At 44.7% G+C, this 20,898-nt stretch overlaps 1 protein-coding gene across 2 annotated transcripts in view; it reads left to right on the forward strand.

Annotated features, from left to right (window-relative positions):
• Nucleotides 1-2,127: 2,127 nt before the first annotated feature.
• The window catches only part of MAT2B (methionine adenosyltransferase 2B), a 241,285-nt gene continuing 222,514 nt past the window's right edge, over nucleotides 2,128-20,898 (forward strand). For both annotated transcript variants that reach the window (XM_030213643.1, XM_030213642.1), the window contains exon 1: nucleotides 2,128-2,309. In XM_030213643.1, coding sequence (XP_030069503.1) covers nucleotides 2,247-2,309 — 63 coding nt within the window. In that variant the 5' untranslated portion in view covers nucleotides 2,128-2,246. The remainder of the gene's footprint in view (nucleotides 2,310-20,898) is intronic.

Consider the following 20,898-nt stretch of genomic DNA (forward strand, 5'->3'; position numbering starts at 1 on the left):
GCAATTTGCACACCTCTCTTTAAACTAACACAGTTCCTTTCTTTACTAATTTAGAAAGCCATAATGTGGTCTGTTAGAAATGGCCTACACAAATATAGTTATACTTTTACGCCTAAACAGTTCCTTTCTACAAGGGCATGAGCTATTCTATCTTTGCAATTATGTTAAGTGAAAAAGCAATATATTTGCACATTTCTGGGCTGATGTGGATGTTGACCCAGTTATGAGAGTTATTAGCCTCTTGTCCTCCGAGAATACATGGTACAAGTAAGTATATTTGCTTTATCAGGTAAGGCATAATTTTACCATGTCAGTTTTTGGAATGTGCAGCTGCCAGCAGGGCCGTGCCTAGGGTCTCTGACGCCCCCCTGCAGACTATCAGTTGGCAGCGCCCCCCCCCCCCCCCTCGTGAAAATGATCGCTCACCGCTTGCCACACTGACAGGAATTGTCAACAATATTCTTAGAAACAAACTGCTATACATTGCAAAATAAGATAGCAGATGTAAATTCTCAAAGTGGACATATTCCAAACACTAAAATGAAAATAAAATGATTTTTTTCTACCTTTGTTGTCTGGTGACTTTCTTTTTCTGATCATGTTGGCCCAGTATCTGATTCTGCTGCTATCTGTCCTCTTAACTCCGTTTCCAGGGCTTCCTTTCCATTTATTTCTTTCCTTTCCTCCTTTCTTCTTCATTTCTGGTCCTCAGTTTCTGCCTATTTTCTTCATCCATGTGCAGTTTTTCTCCTCTCTTCCTTTTCCCTCATTTCATCTCCTTCATCTCTCTTCCCTCCCCTCTATGTCCAGCAATTTCTCCTCTCTCCCTGAGCCCTGCCCCCTCCATTCATCCCTATCCAGCAATTCCCCTCTCTCCCTGAGCCCTGCAATCCATATCCACCCATGCCCATCTGTCCCCTCCATTCATCCCTATCCAGCAATTCCCCTCTCTCCCTGAGCCCTGCAATCCATATCCATCCATGCCCATCTGTCCCCTCCATTCATCCCTATCCAGCAATTCCCCTCTCTCCCTGAGCCCTGCCCCTCCCATCCATACTCCTCTGTCACCCTCCATTAATCCCTATCCAGCAATTCCCCTTCCATGACCCCACCACCTCGCATCCATGCTCCTCTCTCCTCCCGCTCCCATCATGTCCCAGTTGGCCTGGCCCGCCCTCTTCTCCCCTCCCCCTTCGCATCCATGCTCGTCTCTCCCCTGCCCTCCCGCTCCCATTGTTCAACTACTGCCCGCCCTCTTCTCTCCCACCAACATCCCTTTTCTTGTTTTTTCTTTTTAAATTTACCTCCGTGGCGGTCCAGAAGCGCAGCGTCAGTGAAGGAGGCGGCGCTCGCCTCCCGACGTCTCAAGCCTTCCCTTCGCTGTGTTCCGCCTTCTTCTGATGTCATTTCCTTGACGTCAGAAGAAGGCGGAACACAGCGAAGGGAAGGCTAGAGACGTCAGGAGCGTCGCCTCCTTCACTGACGCTGCGCTGCTGGACCGCCACGGAGGTAAATTTAAAAAGAAAAAACAAGAAAAGGGATGTTGGGGGGGAGGAGAAGAGGGCGGGCAGTAGTTGAATGGGAGCGGGAGGGCGAGCGAGGTGAGCATGGTGCAGCGGCGCCCCCCAGCCATGCTTACCTCGCTTACCGTGTTGGCACGGCCCTGGCTGCCAGAACTAGTGTGAAACACTGGTTAGGGCCTGTGTGAAAAACCTCACTCATTGGCCTTAAGTCTCCAGCAGCAGGATGGGCCACCCTTGAAGTTTCTGCAAGGCTTCTAAGGATAGGAAAATGCCTACTGTACTTGCATCATGTGGTTGTTTGCTTTAAAGGTAATAAAACAAAATGAGTACCTTTTTTATTGGAATACTTTACTACATGTTTTTGACTGACTTTTTTTTTTTTTTGTTCTCTGTGTTTGTTTAGCTGCTAATGAAAAAGGGAGTGCGCTAAATCCGAGGCTCTTTCCTTCCTTCCTTCCTATGAGATTACTGACTGTAACTTTAAGGCTTCCCTTCCCAGAGCCGACTTCCTTAAATTGTCCAATCAGTACGCGCCTCTCTGTGCTGCTCAAGAGCCCTTAATCCGCGAGCTCATTGGTTTGTTGCTGGCCCATAGGCGCCGGCGCGTACTAACCTTGTCTGGGTGGTAGTGGTGGCTGCACTGTCGTGCCTGTATAGTGTAGGTCAGTGTCAGCTGGAGGAAGGGAAGTAGACGTTTGTCAGCGGTCGCGATATTGCTGTGTGATGGTGGGTCGCCAGAAGAAGCTGAAAATCCGGTTCGTGCCGGGTAACGTGGAAGTGGTGCAGGTGAGTTCCTGTTATACACTCAAGGTTTCCATTTTTCCTTTGGGGCCCGGTCGTTATCTGCCTCTGGTGCAGGTGATGCCGGGCGGCCCTGCTAGGTTCGTATGTGCTGTTTGAAGTACAAAAATGGCTTTATTTATTGCTTTCAGAGAACCAATTCACTCCGCCTTTTTTTTTTTTTGCGTTGGTTTACGTTGTTTTGCTGCTACTACATAACATTTCTGTAGCGTACGCAGCGCTGTACGCTGAAACAGCTTTCCATGCAATCGCTATATACAGGTGCAAATCGAGGTGCCACGGGATCCCGCGGTATCCGTCTTTTACTTTTTGCCGGTTATCAATAGCAATCAAACAAAATAAAACATTTTTTATTTTGATGTTTTATTTTGTTTGATTTCTATTGATAACCTTTAAGAGTGGACTAACACAGCTACCACACACACCTCTTTACTTTTTGCCTAACGTGGAACTGAAATAGGGAGTAAAATGTTTTTGTAAATTATCGGAATGTTAACCATGATAATTGGTCCACGCCACTAAGAATGCTGAAAATACGAAGTAAACCGAACTAAAACGTGGAAGTAAAAGGCAGTGATGGAACCAGTTTATTGCTAAGGAGGTTAATGAAGACTTTGGCAGGCTGGCAGCAACATTTTTCAGGTATTTGAGACATTTTGTTTGGCTCATGCACTGATGATGAAGAGCAATAACTATGACATTTCATATTGTATTTTTATCTGTTTACTTTGTTTGTAAAACATTGTTTATAATGGTTTTGTTAATAGAAGCATAAGCACACTAATTTATTTTCATAGGGAAATAATACAAGAACTCACAATTAATATCTTAACACTTCTGTATCAAGGTAAAGAGTTATTTTGGTAAGGAGTTTTGGTGTCAAAACCTTTATGCTTTGCTTGTCTGCTTTTAGAGAAGATGCACTATTCTAGGACTAGTTTTCAAACTAGTGGAGGAATGGCCTAGTGGTTAGAGCACTGGTCTTGCAATCCAGAGGTGGTTGGTTTTAATCCCACTGCTGCTCCTTTGTGATCTTGGGCAAGTCACTTAACCCTCCATTACCTCAGGTACAAACTTAGATTGTGAGCCCTCCTGGGACAGAGAATATCCAGAGTACCTGACCTTGAGCTACTACTGAAAAATGTGTGAGCAAAATCTAAATAACACAGCAGGAAGTGAGACCAAACAAAAAAAAACTAAACAAAAGAGGAGACTGTCACTGAAATGTAGCTGGAAATGCTCGTAGTCTAAGCAACAAAGTTTGTGAGCTGCAATCCCTGATGTTAGAGGCAGAATTAGACATTGTTGCTTTCATGGAGACATGGTTCAATGAGTCCCATGAATGGGATGCAAACATACCGGGCTACAATCTTAGAAAGGATAGAGCTGTTCGTAATACTACTACTTATTTCTATAGCGCTACTAGACCTACGCATCGCTGTTTGTAAAAGTGGAGGAGTGAGAAACGATATTGCAGCGACTGCAATGCCAGGGGCCTGCGGAAAGGAAGAAGTGATATGGATCACCTTGAAACGAGATGAGAACCTCTGTCCACATGATGATGTCTACAGACCTCCAACACAATCGGAGGAACTAGTTAAAGATCTGGTTACAGATATCTAAAAGTTGGGAAAGAAAATAGAGGTGCTATTGCTGGGAGATTTCAACCTGCCAGATACAGATTGGAAAGTTTCATCTGCGAAATCGGAAAGCAGTAGAGAGATCATGGATGCCTTTCAAAGTGCTCTGCTCAGACAAATGGTGATGGAACCCACAAGGATGGGAGTGATGCTGGATCTGGTGCTCACAAATGGGGAAAGTGCATCTAATGTCAATGGGTGCCCACCTGGGCAGCAGTGATCATCAAAAAGTTTGGTTCAATATAACTAAAGAGGACGGCAGCCACTCAAACCTCAAAGTTCTGGATTTCAAATATGCTGACTTTAGTAAAATGGGGGCATTCCTGAAGAAAGAGCTGATGGGCTGCGAGGATAAATGAGAAGTGGAAAGGGAAGCCAAGAGAGATACGTCTGGCGAAAGCACGAGTGGAAGAACAAATGGAGGGTCAACAATTTTTTCAGGTATATTAGTGAAAGGAGGAAGACTAAAAATAGAATTGTGAGACTGAAAGATGCTGCGAACCACTAAGTGGAGACGGGGGAGATTCCGTGGGATTGGAGAAGAATGGATGTGGTCCCTCTTCACAAAAGTGGTGACAGAAGAAGCTGGAAACTACTGGCTGATAAGCCTCACGTTGGTTATTAGAAAAGTAATGGAAGCGATGTTGAAAGAAAGGATAGTGAATTTCCTGGAATTCAATAGACTACAGGATCGAAGACAACATAGTTTTACCAAAAGTAAATCGTGCCAAACGAATCAGATTGAATTCTTTGGGTGACCAGAGAATTGGATCAAGGATATGCGCTTGATTTCAGCAGAGGTTTTGACACGGTTCCTCATAGGAGGCTCTTGAATAAACTTGACAAGCTGAGCTTAGGATCCAAAGGGGTGAACTGGATTAGGAATTGGTTAAGTACATATCTATTGCCATACTGGGACAGGCCAAAGGCCCATCAAGCCCAGCATCCTGTTTCCAACAGTGGCCAATCCAAGTCACAAAAAAGTACAAAACGCCCCATACTGCTTATCCCAGAAATAGTGGATTGTCCCCAAATCCAATTTAATAATGGTCCATGGACTTTTCCTTTAGGAAGCCATCCAAACCTTTTTTTTTTTTTTTTTTTTAATCTTATTTATTGCAATCCAAACTTAGTCACTTTACAATCAAGATGAAACAATGCGATACAAAAGAAAGACAGTGTCTGGCTTGCATGCTTTTAAAGTTTATCCCAGCTTATCTCCCCCCCCCCCCCCCCCCCCACACACAACCCCTCCCTTACCTTCCCCCCCTACCTATTCCTTATCAGGCAGTATCCTATCTATGTTAACAATTCAATATCTTGCTTCGTGCTACCGGAGTGAGAGAGTCCCAAAAGGGAGACCAAATATTACAGAACTGTTCGCCTCTTTTAGAGGCCAAGTCTGGGATTCTTGTCTTCTCAAGTGCACAGGCTTGAATCATAGCTGATCTCTAGTGGGATATGGTCGGGCGGTCCGCCGCTAACCATAATTGCAAAATGACTCGCTTTGCCATCACCATTGTACGCTTCAAAAAGCTTTTAAATCCTGTTGGAGCTGGGCTTTGTATTCCAAATAAATCAAACAGCTGCCTCGGAGAAGATTTCCACGTCGTGTTCCAGAGCTGAGACACATGGTTGTTTAATTCAGTCCAAAACATTTTGACTCTGGGACAGCTCCAGTACATGTGTCCCAAATGCGCATTGGTTCCTCCGCATTTTGGGCAAGAGTCTGACTTCCGGAGCGTTGCTCTATACGCTCTGTGAGGTGAAATGTGTAACCGAAGTAAAAACTTATATTGTAATTCCCACCAGGCCGCATTGTCTGTGTTTGTATACAGCGTTTTAAAGCATGCTCCTATATGTTCTGGCTGGAGGTGCAGCTGTAGTTCCTTATTCCAAGCCTGGGTTACTACTCGATGATCTAGAGGCTCAAGTGCTTCTCTCAGATGGCGATTGAAATAGCTCAACGGCACCCTTAATTGCACATCTAATCCCAATAGTTCATTGAGTCTTTCCAAAGATTCAGCAGTCAGGGAAGCTGAGGGCAATGAACTTACATAATGTTTCAACTGTACATATGCAAACCAGTCATTCCCATTCAGCCCATACTCCTCTTTCAAAACTTCAAATGGTTTCAAATTCCCTTGTTCAGTAACCACATGGAACAAATACTTGATTCCCGCTACGGCCCACCTCCGGAAGTTAAGTGATGAACTCCCCACCGGGAAGGCTAGATTTCCCTGGAGCGGCAAAAGCACCGAAACAGAGGAGTCTAGCAATTTTAATCGACCAAGCCGCTTCCAGGTAGTACGTAGCGGGCCCAATATACACTTGAGTGGTCCCAGTTGTGTCATGTCTATTGAGGACGCATGTAACCAGTATGAAAAGTGAATTTCCCCCAAAAGCTTGGTTTCTGCAGTGGTGCAAGAAAAGTAGTGGGTATTGCGAAACCAATCTGATAAATGCCTCATACTGCTAGCCATGGAAAAAAGTCTAAGGTCCAATAATCCTAACCCCCCCTTCGCTCGGGGCATCATAACTTTGGAGAGTGGTAAGCGGGTCCTCTTCCCCTGCCATATGAAGTGATTCAATTTTTTCCGCAGCCACTTTCCCTCCTTAAGTCGTAATAAAAGGGGGAGCATCTGCAACACATAGGTCCATTTAGGAAACAAAACCATATTATAAAGAGCTATGCGGCCCAGCATAGTAATCGGGAGTGCCTGCCATCTCTGCAGAAGTTTCGTGGACTGCTGTTTTAACGGTACAATGTTTTGTGTATATATCTCTGACAGGTTTATGGGGATATAAACCCCCAAATACTTAATCTGGGATTGCTCCCACTGAAAGGGGAACTGGCCCGCCCACCCCGCCCGGATCTCAGCTTGTAGTGGAAGAGCAACAGACTTTTGAAAGTTGAGGGAAAAGCCTGTGAGAAAACTAAATTCATCTAAGATCGCCAATAAGTGCTGCACCGATTTCTCAGGTCGTGTCAAAGTCAAGAGGATATCGTCCGCAAATGCTAGTACTTTAACCTCCTGTGTCAGCATGGTGATCCCCGCAACGTCTGAATCTTTCATAAGTGTGCGGAGCAAAGGCTGTAGGTACAGCAAAAACAACAGCGGGGAGAGTGGGCAACCCTGTCTTGTCCCTCTCTGCAACCGGAATGTTGCAGATACAGTTCCGTTCGTCACTATGCGTGCCAAGGGGCTGGCATACAAGGCCGCAATCGCTTCCATAAACCAGCCCTCCAGCCCTACCCATTGTAGCACTTTAAAAATGTAGCTCCACTGCACTGTGTCTTAGTGTTGTGACCATGTGCCATGGATAAAAGGACTTTACGCACATTGACCGTCGCCTGGCACCCTCGGACAAAGCCCACTTGGTGTTCACCAATTAAGGACGGCAAATGCTGCACCAATCTCTCAGCCAATACCTTTGCTAAAAGTTTAATATCAACATTGAGCAATGAGATTGGCCTGTAAGATTCTACTTGGTCCTGAGGCTTGCCAGGCTTCGGGATGAGGGTGATTAAAGCCTCGTTCTCCCCCGGGGAAAAGAAACCACGATCTATCACCGCCTCATAGTACAACACAAGGGGCCCCATCACTTCCGAGCCCAACATTTTATAGTACTCGCCCGAAAACCCATCCGGGCCAGGGGCCGACCGAAGCGGAAGGGATTTTATGGCCTTTTGGAGCTCCTGTGCTCTTATAGGTAATGACAGTTGTTCTTTTACTCTTTGTTCTAAGCGCGGCATACCCGCATCTTCTAGGTAATCATCTATGAAAGGTGACTGGGGTTCTCCGCTCTGAGAATAAATTCCCTGGAAATAGTCTTTAAAAACCTTTGCTATCTCTGCTGGTTGCGTGATGTAGTTTCCAGCATCTGCAGTGATATGGGAGATGTAAGTCCGTGAGGTTTTTGCTCTTGCTACTTGTGCCAGTAATCTTCCCGCCTTATTGCCAAATCTCTGAAAGTTTAGTTGCCTAGCAAACAATTGTCCCTTATATTTTTCATGGATCATAGAATTTAACGCCACCAGGGCAGTTGCTACTCTTTCCTAGTGTTCTCTAGATGGTTTAACTATATGTTGTCTTTTTGCAATCTTATAAGCTGACTCTAATCGCATAATGCCTGCTGCTAGCTGTTTGGCTCGTGCACTCATGAATGCAATAACCTCACCGCGGAGTACCGCCTTGGAGGCTTCCCAAAACAAGGTTGGTGATGTGCAAGAGGGCTCATTAGTCTCTACATAAAATTGCCATCGAGTTCTAATGTGCTCTATGAATTGTCGGTCTTGATATAAATGCGAAGGGAATTGCCAGGAACTCGCTGCGGGCTCTCCCGTGCCAACGGTGAACTCTATCCCAATCAGAGAATGGTCGGAAATCTTCGTGGGACCAATGAATACCTTGCACGTCCTAAAAAACCAAGAGTTTGTCAATAATATGTAATCAATGCGGGACCACGATTGATGGACCCAGGATTGATGAGTATAATCCCGCGTCGTAGGATGCAACAATCTCCAAGGGTCAACCAACCGTAGGGAGTTACACATAGCTGGCAGGCCTCTCCCTCCCCCAACCACCGCTACCGCTCGGGGTGAGGATCTATCCAATGCAGGGTCCATTACTTGATTAAAATCCCCGGCCCACACCCACGGGGCGTCTGTGTGTTGCAAGCCCAATGCCACCAATTGTTGAAAAAAAGGGGGGAGAGAATGTATTGGGCCCATATACTGTGCATAAGTAAAATTTTGTTCCCTGGTAATTTACATGAAGTTACACCACTCGCCCATCAGAGTCCTTATACACAAGTTTGGTCTGGCAGGACACTCCCTTTTTTATGAGGACAACCACCCCATTCCTACGTTTCCCGGAAGAAGAATAATGACATTCCCCCACCCACCTTTGGCACAATTTTGCATGCTCACTATCTGAGAGCTTGGTCTCTTGGAGACAAGCGATGGTAGCTCCATGCGCCCTCAACTGTGACAAGATCTTATAGCGCCTGATTGGCGACGTTATCCCCGCCACATTCCAAGATAATATTTTAAGAGTTGATTTCCCAATCTTCGTTTGTTGCCATAAGTTCCCATGCCCACTTCATTCGTTCATTATGTAGCTCTGAGGGTCCAGCCTCCCTTTCTGCACTCTTCAATCTCCCATAAGTTCTTCTCCCACTTCCATACTTCCTTCCACTATTTCCACCCATTTGACCCCTCCAACCTCCCTCCCCCCCCTCTTCCTCCCCCTTTAACCACTCAGTCTCCCAACACAGCTTCTGCTGCATGGAGAGTACAGGTCACTAGTGATAAGGGGCCCCCCCGCACTCCACGCCTACTCATTCTTGCCCCATACACACATGGTCAATCAAGTCATACTTACATTCAACCGTGTACATTCTGCCCTCCACAGAAAATGTTACATAGCCTTAACAAAGCTCAACTTCTAATTGTTGGCATGTTATCATCACTCCTCAGTCCGGTTGTCCAGGGCTTGGTACTGGAGAATCCTGCAACATCTTTTTTGCTTCTTCAGGAGATTGGAATGTTTTCCATCCAACCTCCATTAAGACTTTCAACTGTGCCGGATAAAGTAGCATAAATCTCTGGTTTTTCTCAACCAAGTGTCGACACAATGGCCCATAAGCCTTCCTGCGTGCTTGTAGGGCAACAGAATAATCCTGAAAGATTTTTTTTTTTTAATTGAATTTAACATTTTTATTACAAGTTAAACACTTGTGAAAGAAAACACAGCTTAAGATAAAGAAAGACAAAATGATATTTGACGTATAAAAAAAAAAGATCAGCTTCCTTAGACCACTAATGTTGAGGGGACGCAGCAGGATTAAACAGTCATTTAGGTATAGTCTAAACAATTCAAAAAAAGACTTGCATGTGATTAACCTCCCCAATATTATCAATCTTTAACCCAACAAAATTACAACTTTTTCAAATCCCAAAATGCCCTTAACTGTTCAGGTGAATAAAATATGTACTTTACATCCAAATATCTTATCGAACATTTACACGGATAGGCTAGGAAGAAAGTGCCCCCCAAGTCCAGAACCTCCTTTTTCATAATCAAGAAATTTTTTCTCCTCTCTTGAGCGGATTTTGTGACATCTGGATATATCCAGATCCTATTTCCTCCAAAAGGAATTTTTGATTGTTTGAAGTATAATCTTAAAATTGTATTGAGGTCCTGTTAAAAAACAAATATCACCAAAAGAGTAGCTCTCTCTAAACAATTTTCTAGCGATTGTTCTAAGATGTCTGAAATATTATTCACATCAATATTCAAGTCCGGACCTCCTCTATTACCTCCCGCAGTCACTGGGCTTTTAGGCAAGTAGTAAATCTTGGATATAGGGGGAAATGCTTCTTGGGGAATTTTCAAGTTTTCCAGAAGATACCTTTTAAACATATCAATCGGTGAGATCCCAGGAACTTTAGGAAAATTTAATATTCGAAGGTTCAGATGTCTATTATAGTTCTCTATTTGTTCAGTTTTTTTATGAAGAGCCAACTTATCTTTAATAGTTATATGATTAAAGTCTTGTATTTGCTGTACCTCAAGTTGTAATTGTTTAACTTAGGAAGACAAATCTTCTTTTACCACATCCACTTTCTTAACTAATTCCTCAAATTTTTGGTGCAAAGTAGATATCTCACCTGAAGATTTTTGAAGAGTTGAGTTCATACCAGTGAGCATTTTCCAAATTTGTCCAAGATCTACCTCCTTTGATGTTTCGGGGGCCTCAGGAAAACCATGGGCCTCTCCTTCCAGACACTGTTCCTGCAGCGATGAACCCCCAACAGAAAATGCCGACTCAGCACTTCCGGCAGCATACTTGTTTTCTTTCAGTGCAGCAGTGGAAGCTGGACAAGGAGGATTGTTGGAGGCTGAGGGAGGCGATAGCGATGCCTCTAAACCCAGCAGAGATACCGCTCCTTCGGCTTGTTCCGCAGCGGGAATACTCAGACCTGAAAGGGAGGTACCGGTAAGGAAGCGGTCGAGCCTCTGTTGAACAGGGGAAGATGTCGAGGTAGGTTGGGGAACCGTCCTCACATTCCCTTTCCTCTTAGAATGGGGCATATTGGAAACGCGGTATTGTGAATGTTCAGCACGGAGCTCGACAGCGTTCTCTCTACCGGAGGTTACAGCGCCATATTGCCACGCCCCCTTCGTCTTGCACCAGTCCTGAAAGATTTTAACTCCCACTCCATCAAATGTTAGTGTCCCATTTCGCCCTCGCTCCTCTCAGTATTTCTTCCTTGTGGAAAAAATTATGGACCTTTATGATCACAGCTCGAGGCCTGTTGCTGGTGACCCCAATCTATGCGCTCTTTCCAAGCACAAGGGTCCAATACTATCAGATAAAGCGAACTACTGCTTTAGCCAGCGCTCCAATTGTGCAGGCAATTGCCGGTCCTGCACCGATTCCGGGATGCCGATCAGGCTTAGGTTAGCCCGCCTTGCTCTGTTCTCCAAGTCATCCAGGTGCTGCGCCTGTTGCTTTAGTTGGTTTTGGAGCTCCGTGAGTAGGCCCTCTCTGCCCTGAGCTCTGTCTTCCAATTCGGACACCCGTACCTCCAGCTCCCCCGTGCGACGTGTTGTCTCTCCTAACAGCATTTCGACTCCCTCAAGTCGTTCGGAGATTTTGGTAAGCTGTGGCTCAAGTGCCGACTTGACCGCTTCTGTGATTTGTTGTAGCTGCATCGGGTGGAACTGCGGAGGTGGGTCCGTTGCCGCGCTCGACGCCATCTTGGAATCTCCCGAGCCTCGCGGTTTGTCTGCTCCTTTTTTCGCCGTTTTTGCTGGGGTTGCTCTCGTTTCTCGGGTCACAAATGTATCCATAGGCTGCTCCTAGTTAGCACATCGATTTTGGGGCGATTTCGCTGCTGCAATTAGCCGTTAGCGGCGCGAAAGCAGAGGGGAAACCCTAGAGAGATGAAAGCTGCGACTTCCTCCCTCAGCTCATCACGTGACCCTCAGCAGTCCATTTCCATCCAAACCTTTTTAAAACTCTGCTAAGCTAACCGCCTTTACTATATTCTCTGGCAATGCATTCGAGTTTAATTTCATGTTGAGTGAAGAAACATTTTCTCCGATTCGTTTTAAATTTACTACTTTGTAGCTTCATCACATGCCCCCTAGTACTACTACATATCATTTCTATAGTGCTACTGGACGTACGCAGCACTGTACACTTGAACATGAAGAGACTGTCCTAATTAGATTGTAAGCTGTGTTGAGCAGGGACTAACAGGACAAATAAGAGATAAGGAAATTACTAAGGTGGTGATGATAAAATAAGGGTACTGAACAAGTGAGTAAGGGTTAGGAGTTAAAAGCAGCATCAAAAAGGTGGGCTTTTAGCCTAGATTTGAAGACTGCCAGAGATGGAGCTTGATGTACTGACTCAGGAAGTCTATTCCAGGCATATGGTGCAGCAAGATGAAAGGAATGGAGTCTGGCGTTAGTGGAGGAGAAGGGTGCAGATAAGAGAGATTTACCCAGTGAACAGAGTTCCCGAGGAGTGTAGGGCGAGATGAGAGTGGAGAGGTACTGAGAAGCTGCAGAGTGAATACACTTATAGGTCAATAAGAGGAGTTTGAACTGTATGCAGAAATGGATAGGGAGCCAGTGAAGTGACTTGAGAAGAGGGCTAATATGAGCTTAGCGACACTGGTGGAATATAAGTCGTGTAGCAGAATTTTAAACAGATTGAACAGGAGAGAGATGGCTAAGTGTGAGACCCCCTAGTCCTAGTATTTTTGGAAAGCGTAAACAGATGCTTCATGTCTACCTGTTCAATTCTACTCATTATTTTATAGACCTCTATCATATCTCCCTTCAGTCGCCTTTTCTCCAAGCTGAAGAGCCCTAGCCGCTTTAGCCTTTCCTCATAGGGAAGTCCCATCCCCTTTATCATTTTTGTCGCCCTTCTCTGCACCTTTTCTAATTCTACTATATCTTTTTTGAGATGCGGCAACCAGAATTGAACACGATATTTGAGGTATGGTCGCACCATGGAGCGATACAAAGACATTATAATGGCCTCATTTTTGTTTTCCATTACTTTCCTAATAATACCTAACATTCTGTTTGCTTTCTTAGCCACAGCAGCACACTGAGCAGAAACTTTCAATGCATCATCAACGACGACACCTAGATGCCTTTCTTGGTCCGTGACTCCTAATGTGGAACCTTGCATGACGTAGCTGTAATTTGTGTTCCTCTTTCCCACATGCATCACTTTGCACTTGCTCACATTAAACATCATCTGCCATTAGACATCCAGTCTCCCAGTCTCGTAAGGTCCTCTTGTAATTTTTCACAATCCTCTTGTGATTTAACAACTTTGAATAACTTTGTCGTCAGCAAATTTAATTACTTCACTAGTTACCCCCCTCTCTATGTCATTTATAAATATGTTAAAAAGCAGCGGTCCCAGCACAGACCCCTGACAAATGCCAGAGGGTGGTTGTTAATGGAAGGAAAGTTGAGTAGTGGAGTGCCTCAAGAGTCTGTGCTGGGGCCAATTTGAGTACGACATTGCTGAAGGGTTAGAAGGTAAGTTTTGCCTTTTTGCGGATGATACCAAGATTTGTAACAGAGTGGACACCCTGGAGGGACGGACCTTCATAAAGGATTAGGAAAGCAGACAAATTGGGCACAGTATAATAATGGGTGATAGTATTTGCTCCCCTTCCTTCACCCTTCACCCTTCCAGCTTCCCCCTTTCTTTCTACATCTCTTTTGTTACTTGGTTTGATTTTATTATGGCTTGAATGATTGTGTCTTTCATATTTTCATGTCATTCTTTTATTTAATTGTATCATATTTTTATTGCAAACAGCTTTGATCTTCTAGCCAAGACCGTATATCAAATCACCAAATAATCATAAACATGAATGTTACATCAGGGAGCACTTGGGTGGTGAATTCCTAGACGTAAATGACTGCTTCTTGGAGCAGCTAGTCCAGGAAATGACAAGACCGAGAGCTATTTTAGATCTAGTTGTTTGAATGCAGGGCATTGTATGAGAGGTAACGATGTTTGGTCCACTGGGAAACAGAGATCATAACATGATCAAATTTGAACTAATACCTGGAGTGAAGTCGCAAAGGAAATCTACTGTAGCAGCATGTAATTTTTGAAAGGGTGACATTGAGGCTTATTTTCAAAGCACTTAGCCTCCCAAAGTTCCATAGAAACCTATGGAACTTAGCCTCCCAAATTGCTTTGAAAATATGCCTCTATGGGGCTCATTTTCAAAGCACTTAGCCTTACAAAATTCCATAGGTTACAATGTAACTTTGTAAGTCTAAGTGCTTTGAAAATACGCCTCTATGATGGTTAAAAAGAAGCTAAAAGGGTCTGCTGCAAAGGTTAGGACTTTAAATCGGGCACGTTGTTTAAAAATACCATCTTGGAAGCGCAGCCCAGATGCATTCCACATATTTACAAAGGTGGAAAGAAGAGCAAATGACAGCCAGCATGGGTTAAAAGGTGAAGCGAAAGAGGCTATTGCAGCCAAAAGAACATCTTTCAAAGAATGGAAAAAGTATCTGAATGAAGAAAATATGCAACATAAGCACTGGCAAGCTAGATGCAAAGTATTAATAAAGAACATAGTAACATAGTAGATGACGGCAGAAAAAGACCTGCACGGTCCATCCAGTCTGCCCAACAAGATAAACTCATGTGTATACCTTACCTTGATTTGTACCTGTCTTTTTCAGGGCACAGACCGTATACGTCTGCCCAGCACTATCCCTTCCTCCCAACCACCAGCCCCGCCTCCCACCACCGGCTCTGGCACAGACCGTATAAGTCTGCCCACTACTATCCTTGCCTACCAACCACCAACCCCTCTTCCCCCCACCGGCTCCGCCACCCAATTTCGGCTAAGCTCCTGAGGATCCATTCCTTCTGCACAGGATTCCTTTATGTATATCCCACGCATGTTTGAATTCCGTTACCGTTTTCATCTCCACCATCTCCCGCGGGAGCGCATTACAAGCATCCACCACTCTCTCTGTGAAAAAATACTTCCTGACATCTTTTTTGAGTCTGCCCCCCTGTCTGTATCATATCACCCCTGTTCCTCCTTTCCTCCAGGGTATACATGTTCAGGTCAGCAAGTCTCTCCTCATACGTCTTGGAACGCAAATCCCATACCAATCTCGTAGCTTTTCTTTGCACCGCTTCAATTTTTTTAATATCCTTAGCAAGGTACAGCCTCCAAAACTGAACACAATACTCCAGGTTGGGCCTCACCAACGACTTGTACAGGGGCATCAACACTTCCTTTCTTCTGCTGGTCACACCTCTCTCTATACAGCCTAGCAACCTTCTCGCTACAGCCACAGCCTTGTCACACTGTTTCGTCGCCTTCAGATCCTCGGATACTATCACCCCAAGATCCTTCTCCCCCCTCAGTACATATCAGACTCTCACCGCCTAACACATGTCTCTTGTGGGTTTCTACTCCCTAAGTGCATCACTTTGCATTTCTTCGCATTGAATTTTATGTTTAAATCTTTTTATTATAAAGCCGTGACAAAACTTTACCAGACATGATCCACATACAAACATCTCCACTAGTCCAATTATGTCTGTCTAGAAACAATATACAATTTTCTCCCAACCCCCACCCCACCTTACCCCCCCCCCCCTTCCCGCCCGCAACACAAGATAATACTCCACAGTCTATCCTACGTTCCTATGGCACTGACAATTCAAGAGTCTACTGCGTGCTAAGGGTTGCAGTGTGTCCCAAAAGCTCGCCCATGTTTTTTGGAGCGCCCGACCCTCTTTGGAGTCCAGATCCTGAACTCCGCGTCTCTCCAGCCTCAGCAGTTCTATCATTTGTGACCTCCATGCTCCAATAGATGGTCCTCTGTGTTCTCTCCAATGGAGGAGGATGACCCGTTTTCCCATCAGGACAGCCCGCTGTACAAACGAACAAAAACCTGGCAGTGTGGGTTTAGCTGGTTTGAATTCTCCAAAAAGAAGTAGAGGTTGTCTCTGGATTGTGCGCCCCCAATATTTCTTTGTCTCACCAAGAATGAGAGTCCACAATTTTGACGCATGGCGACAAGACCAAAACATGTGAGCCAGCGAGGCAGGGGCCACCGCACACCATGGGCAGGCATCTTATTGACCAAAAGCTTTGCTAAAATCTAAGTAGATTACGTCTATAGCATGTCGATGATTCAATTCTCCAGTTACCCAATCAAAGAATTCAATGAGATTTGTTTGGCACGATTTCCCTCTGGTAAAATCATGTTGTCTCGGATCTTGCAACTTATTGGCTTCCAGGAAATTCCCTATCCTTTCCTTCAGCATCGCTTCCATTACTTTTCCAATAACCGAAGTGAGGCTTACCGGCCTGTAGTTTCGAGCTTCTTCCCTATCACCACTTTTGTGAAGAGGGACCACATCCGCCGTTCTCCAATCCCTCGGAACCTCTCCCGTGTCCAAGGATTTATTAAACAAATCTTTAAGAGGACCCGCCAGAACCTCTCTGAGCTCCCTCAATATTCTGGGGTGGATCCCGTCCGGTCCCATGGCTTTGTCCACCTTTAGCTTTCCAAGTTGTTTATACACACACTCTTCTGTGAACGGTGCTATATCCACTCCATTCTCAAATGTACTTTTGCCAGTCCCTCGTGGTCCTTCTCCAGGATTTTCTTCAGTGAAAACAGAACAAAAGTATCTATTTAGCAAATTGGCTTTTTCTTCATCATTATCTACATAGCGGTTTGCTGTATCTTTTAGTCTCACAATTCCCTTTTTAGTCTTTTTCTTTTCACTAATATACCTGAAGAAATTTTTGTCACCCCCTCCTTAAATTTATAGCCATTTGTTCTTCTGCTTGCACCTTTGCCAGACGTACCTCTCTCTTGGCTTCTTTCAGTTTCATCCGGTATTTCTCCCCGTGGTCCTCTTCTTGAGTTTTTCTATATTTCAGGAACGCCAACTCTTTAGCCTTTATTTTCTCAGCCACTTGCTTGGAGAACCATATCGGTTTCCTTTTTCTCGTGCTTTTATTTACTCTCCTTACATAAAGGTCTGTGGCCCTATTTATTACTTCTTTCAGCCTGGACCACTGTCCTTCCACTTCTTGTATGTCCTCCCAGCCCATCAGCTCCTTCCTCAGGTATTTCCCCATTTTACTAAAGTCAGCACGCTTGAAATCCAGGACTTTGAGTTTTGAGTGGCTGCTCTCCACTTTAGCTGTTATATCCAACCAAACCGTTTGATGGTCACTGCTGCCCAGGTGGGCACCCACTCGGATATTTGGCACACTATCCCCATTTGTGAGCACCAGATCCAGCGTTGCTCCCTCCCTCGTGGGTTCCGTCACCATTTGTCTGAGCAAACGCTTCGGAAAGCATCCACGATCTCTCTACTTCTTTCCGATTCCGCAGACGGAACCATCCAATCTACATCCGGCAGATTGAAATCTCCCAGCAACAGCACCTCTCTTGTTCCCCAACTTTTGAATATCTGCAATTAGGTCTTTATCTAATTCCTCCAATTGTTTTGGAGGTCTGTAGACAACACCCATGTGTACAGAGGTTCTATCCTCTCTTTTTAAGGTGATCCATATCGCTTCTTCCTTTCCCCAGGTCCCTGTCATTTCGGTCGCCGCAATGATATTTCTCACATATATTTCATTTATTTTTATTTTATTTATGGCATTTGTATCCCACATTATCCCACTTCTTTGCAGGCTCAATGTGGCTTACAATTCGTCATGGATACTGGAAATAGCAGTGAATATACATTTGGTTTACAGAGGGTTTTGTGTTACATGGTGGTGAAATACATGAAGGTGTTAAAGCAGAAAGACATTATAAGACAGTCTGGAAGTTTTAAAGATTATACAGTTACACATGTTGATCTTTGTGATATATCTTGTCGAAGAGATTAGGTTTTCAATAGTTTGCGGAAATTGGTCAATTCATAGACTGTTTTCAGGTTACGTGGTAGAAATGTTAAGTAGTAGTAGTAGTGCGTTCCAGAGCTGTGTGCTCGTACAGGAAAAGGTAGATGCATGCATTGATTTGTATTTCAGACCCTTGCACTTGGGAGGATGAAGATTAAAGAATGTGCGAGAGGATCTTTTTGCATTCCTGGGTGGTAGATCTATCAGGTCTGACATGTAGACTGGGGTGTTACCATGGATGATTTTATGGACTAGGGCGCAGAGTTTGAACGTGATGCTTTCCTTTAGTGGGAGCCAGTGTAGTTTTTCCCGCAGGGGTTTTGCACTTTCGTATTTTGGTGTGCCGAATATAGTCTGGCTGCCGTATTCTGGGCTGTCTGGAGTTTTTTTAAGTATTTGCTCTTTACAGCCAGCGTAGAGTGAGTTACAATAGTCCAGGTGACTGAGTACCAATGATTGTACCAGATTGCAGAAGACAGTTCTTGGAAAAAATGGTCTAACTCTTTTTAGTTTCCACATTGAATGAAACATCTTTTTAGTTATGTTATTTGCATGGTTCTCAAGTGTTAGGTGTCGATCAATGGTGACTCCAAGGAGTTTTAGGGAGTCCGAAACTGGTAGATTTAGTTTAGTTGTGTTGATGGTGGTAAATTTTTTCTTGTTGTATTGCGAGGTTAGTACCAGACATTGGGTTTTCTCTGCATTGAGCTTCAGCTGAAATGCATCTGCCCAGGAATTCATAATATGTAGGCTTTGCTTGATTTCATTGGAGATTTGCCTGAGATCTTGTTTGAATGGGATGAAGATTGTTACATCATCAGCGTATATATATGGGTTTAGGTTCTGATTCGATAGTAGTTTGGCCAAGGGTGTCATCATTAGGTTGAATATGGTCGGTGAGAGGGGGGATCCCTGTGGAACTCCGCATTCAGGTATCCATGTAGCTGATGTAGTCGAATTTGATGTCACTTGATATGAACTACTCCTCCACCTTTACGACTCTCTCTATCCTTCCTAAATAGATTATAGCCTGGTATGTTTGCATCCCATTCATGGGAACCATTTAGCCACGTCTCCGTGATTGCAACAATGTCTAAGTCTGCCTCCAACATCAGGGCTTGAAGGTCATGAACTTTATTGCTTAGACTGCAAGCATTTGTGGCCATCGCTTTCCATGTACATTTCCTGGTATGTGCTTCAATATTTGTGATTTGGGGTTGTCTTTTCTCTTTGGGTACCTTCATATCCTTTTGTTCCAACTTCATTTCTTTCTCTTCTGCCTCAGTTCTATTTTCAGGATCATCACCATGCTGTAATGGAGCAAAAGAATTCTGTGGGGCAACACTTGTGAGGGCGGATGCCTCTGGTGCACGTGGAGGGGCATAATCGAAAGATCGTCCAAGTACGAATTAGGACGTTCTTACGAAAACGTCCAAAAATAGACATGTATAATCGGAAAATAGTGTGGGCGTTTTTCGATAATCGATTATCCCTGTAAGAAAACAATCAAATGACGAGCGCATAAGCGTGACTAAATTGGGCGCCCTAACACGGTCGATTATTGCAGGTGCAAACGACCAAATCACAGTGTGTATAATAATGTACATAGGTGTACCGCAAGTACAGTACATGTTGTTCAGGCCATCCAGGTACGGGAAAATATGAGGAACGCGTATATGTCAACTACAGATATCATGCTGCTCCACCCATACTTTCATCATATGTGCCCATCTGCATGTCCAGATCTGCATGCACTGTACACCTACTGAACATGCAGCTATATGCATATTGTGTATATGTGAAAAGGGTCGGGTGGGGTGCGTCATACTCATCTATATAAGGCACGTTCCACACACGTGCAGGCATGTGCACATCAAAGACGTCTATGCTTACGAGGGCGTCCACGTGCTGATAGGGGCCATATATGGAATGGCCATCCATATATGGAGCTGTGCATGAAACGACGTCCCTCACGCAAGGTCGTCTATATAAGGCACTTCTTTTCCAACACGTGGAAAAATGGCACAACGACGAGAACCCAACTTCGGACAGGAGGAGAGCCTGCTGCTGGTGCGCCTGTGCCTAAGGCACCGGCACAGGCTCTTTGTCCAGCACCACCACCTGCCACCCAGGCTCCAGGCCATGCGAGCCTGGTCCCGCATCAGGGACAGGCTGGAAAGGTAAGGTTATGGGCCAACCCCCCTCCCCTCCTGTACCTACACATATAACAGCTCAGTCATCAATGTTACCACCAGTAACTGGAGTGTCCATGCAAGGATCATGAGTAATATAGGAACATGCACAATCACTAATAAATTGTATGTTATTGAAACGACGACCATTCCCACATCCCTACAAGAATGTATTTCGTTAGTTATGTGACTATTATATTAGTGTTATGTGACAATTTCGTTAGTTATGTGAAGGCCACATTTTTCAACTCCTCTTTGCAGCCTCTATGTAGCTTACAATGCATCCGAATAGTGGAAACATGAGACCAATGAAACCTATACCATACTTTATAACATGGTCATGATAACACATATAAAGTAGTTTAACAAGCATACATTATAATGTATACAAACGGTACTGTCTGGCCTCATGCCCACCTCTCTGGCATCATCTGCATAGGAACCAACTCGGTGGCTGCTGTGGGTGCTTGACCACCCCCAATATAAAATAAATGCCTTGTATGTATGGAGGGGAGGGGTCATCTCCACTGGGGGTTCCACCCCCCAAAATGGTAAAAAGGTGGCTCCTATGATTCAATACCAATGGAGGTGGTCCCCCCCCCCCCCCCCCAACACCGTTGACCCTCTCTCTCTGGTATTTGAATAGCAAATGAATGTGTGCAGAGGACAAAAAGGACCATCCCCCCCCTGACCCCTGCTCTACAAACTTATATCTTACAGACGCTTTGGAGTCCACCGGGACCTGGAGTCCCTCAGGAGGCGGTTCCGCCGTG

Source organism: Microcaecilia unicolor, chromosome 8, assembly GCF_901765095.1.
Source record: "Microcaecilia unicolor chromosome 8, aMicUni1.1, whole genome shotgun sequence".
Classification (NCBI taxonomy): Eukaryota; Metazoa; Chordata; class Amphibia; order Gymnophiona; family Siphonopidae; genus Microcaecilia; species Microcaecilia unicolor.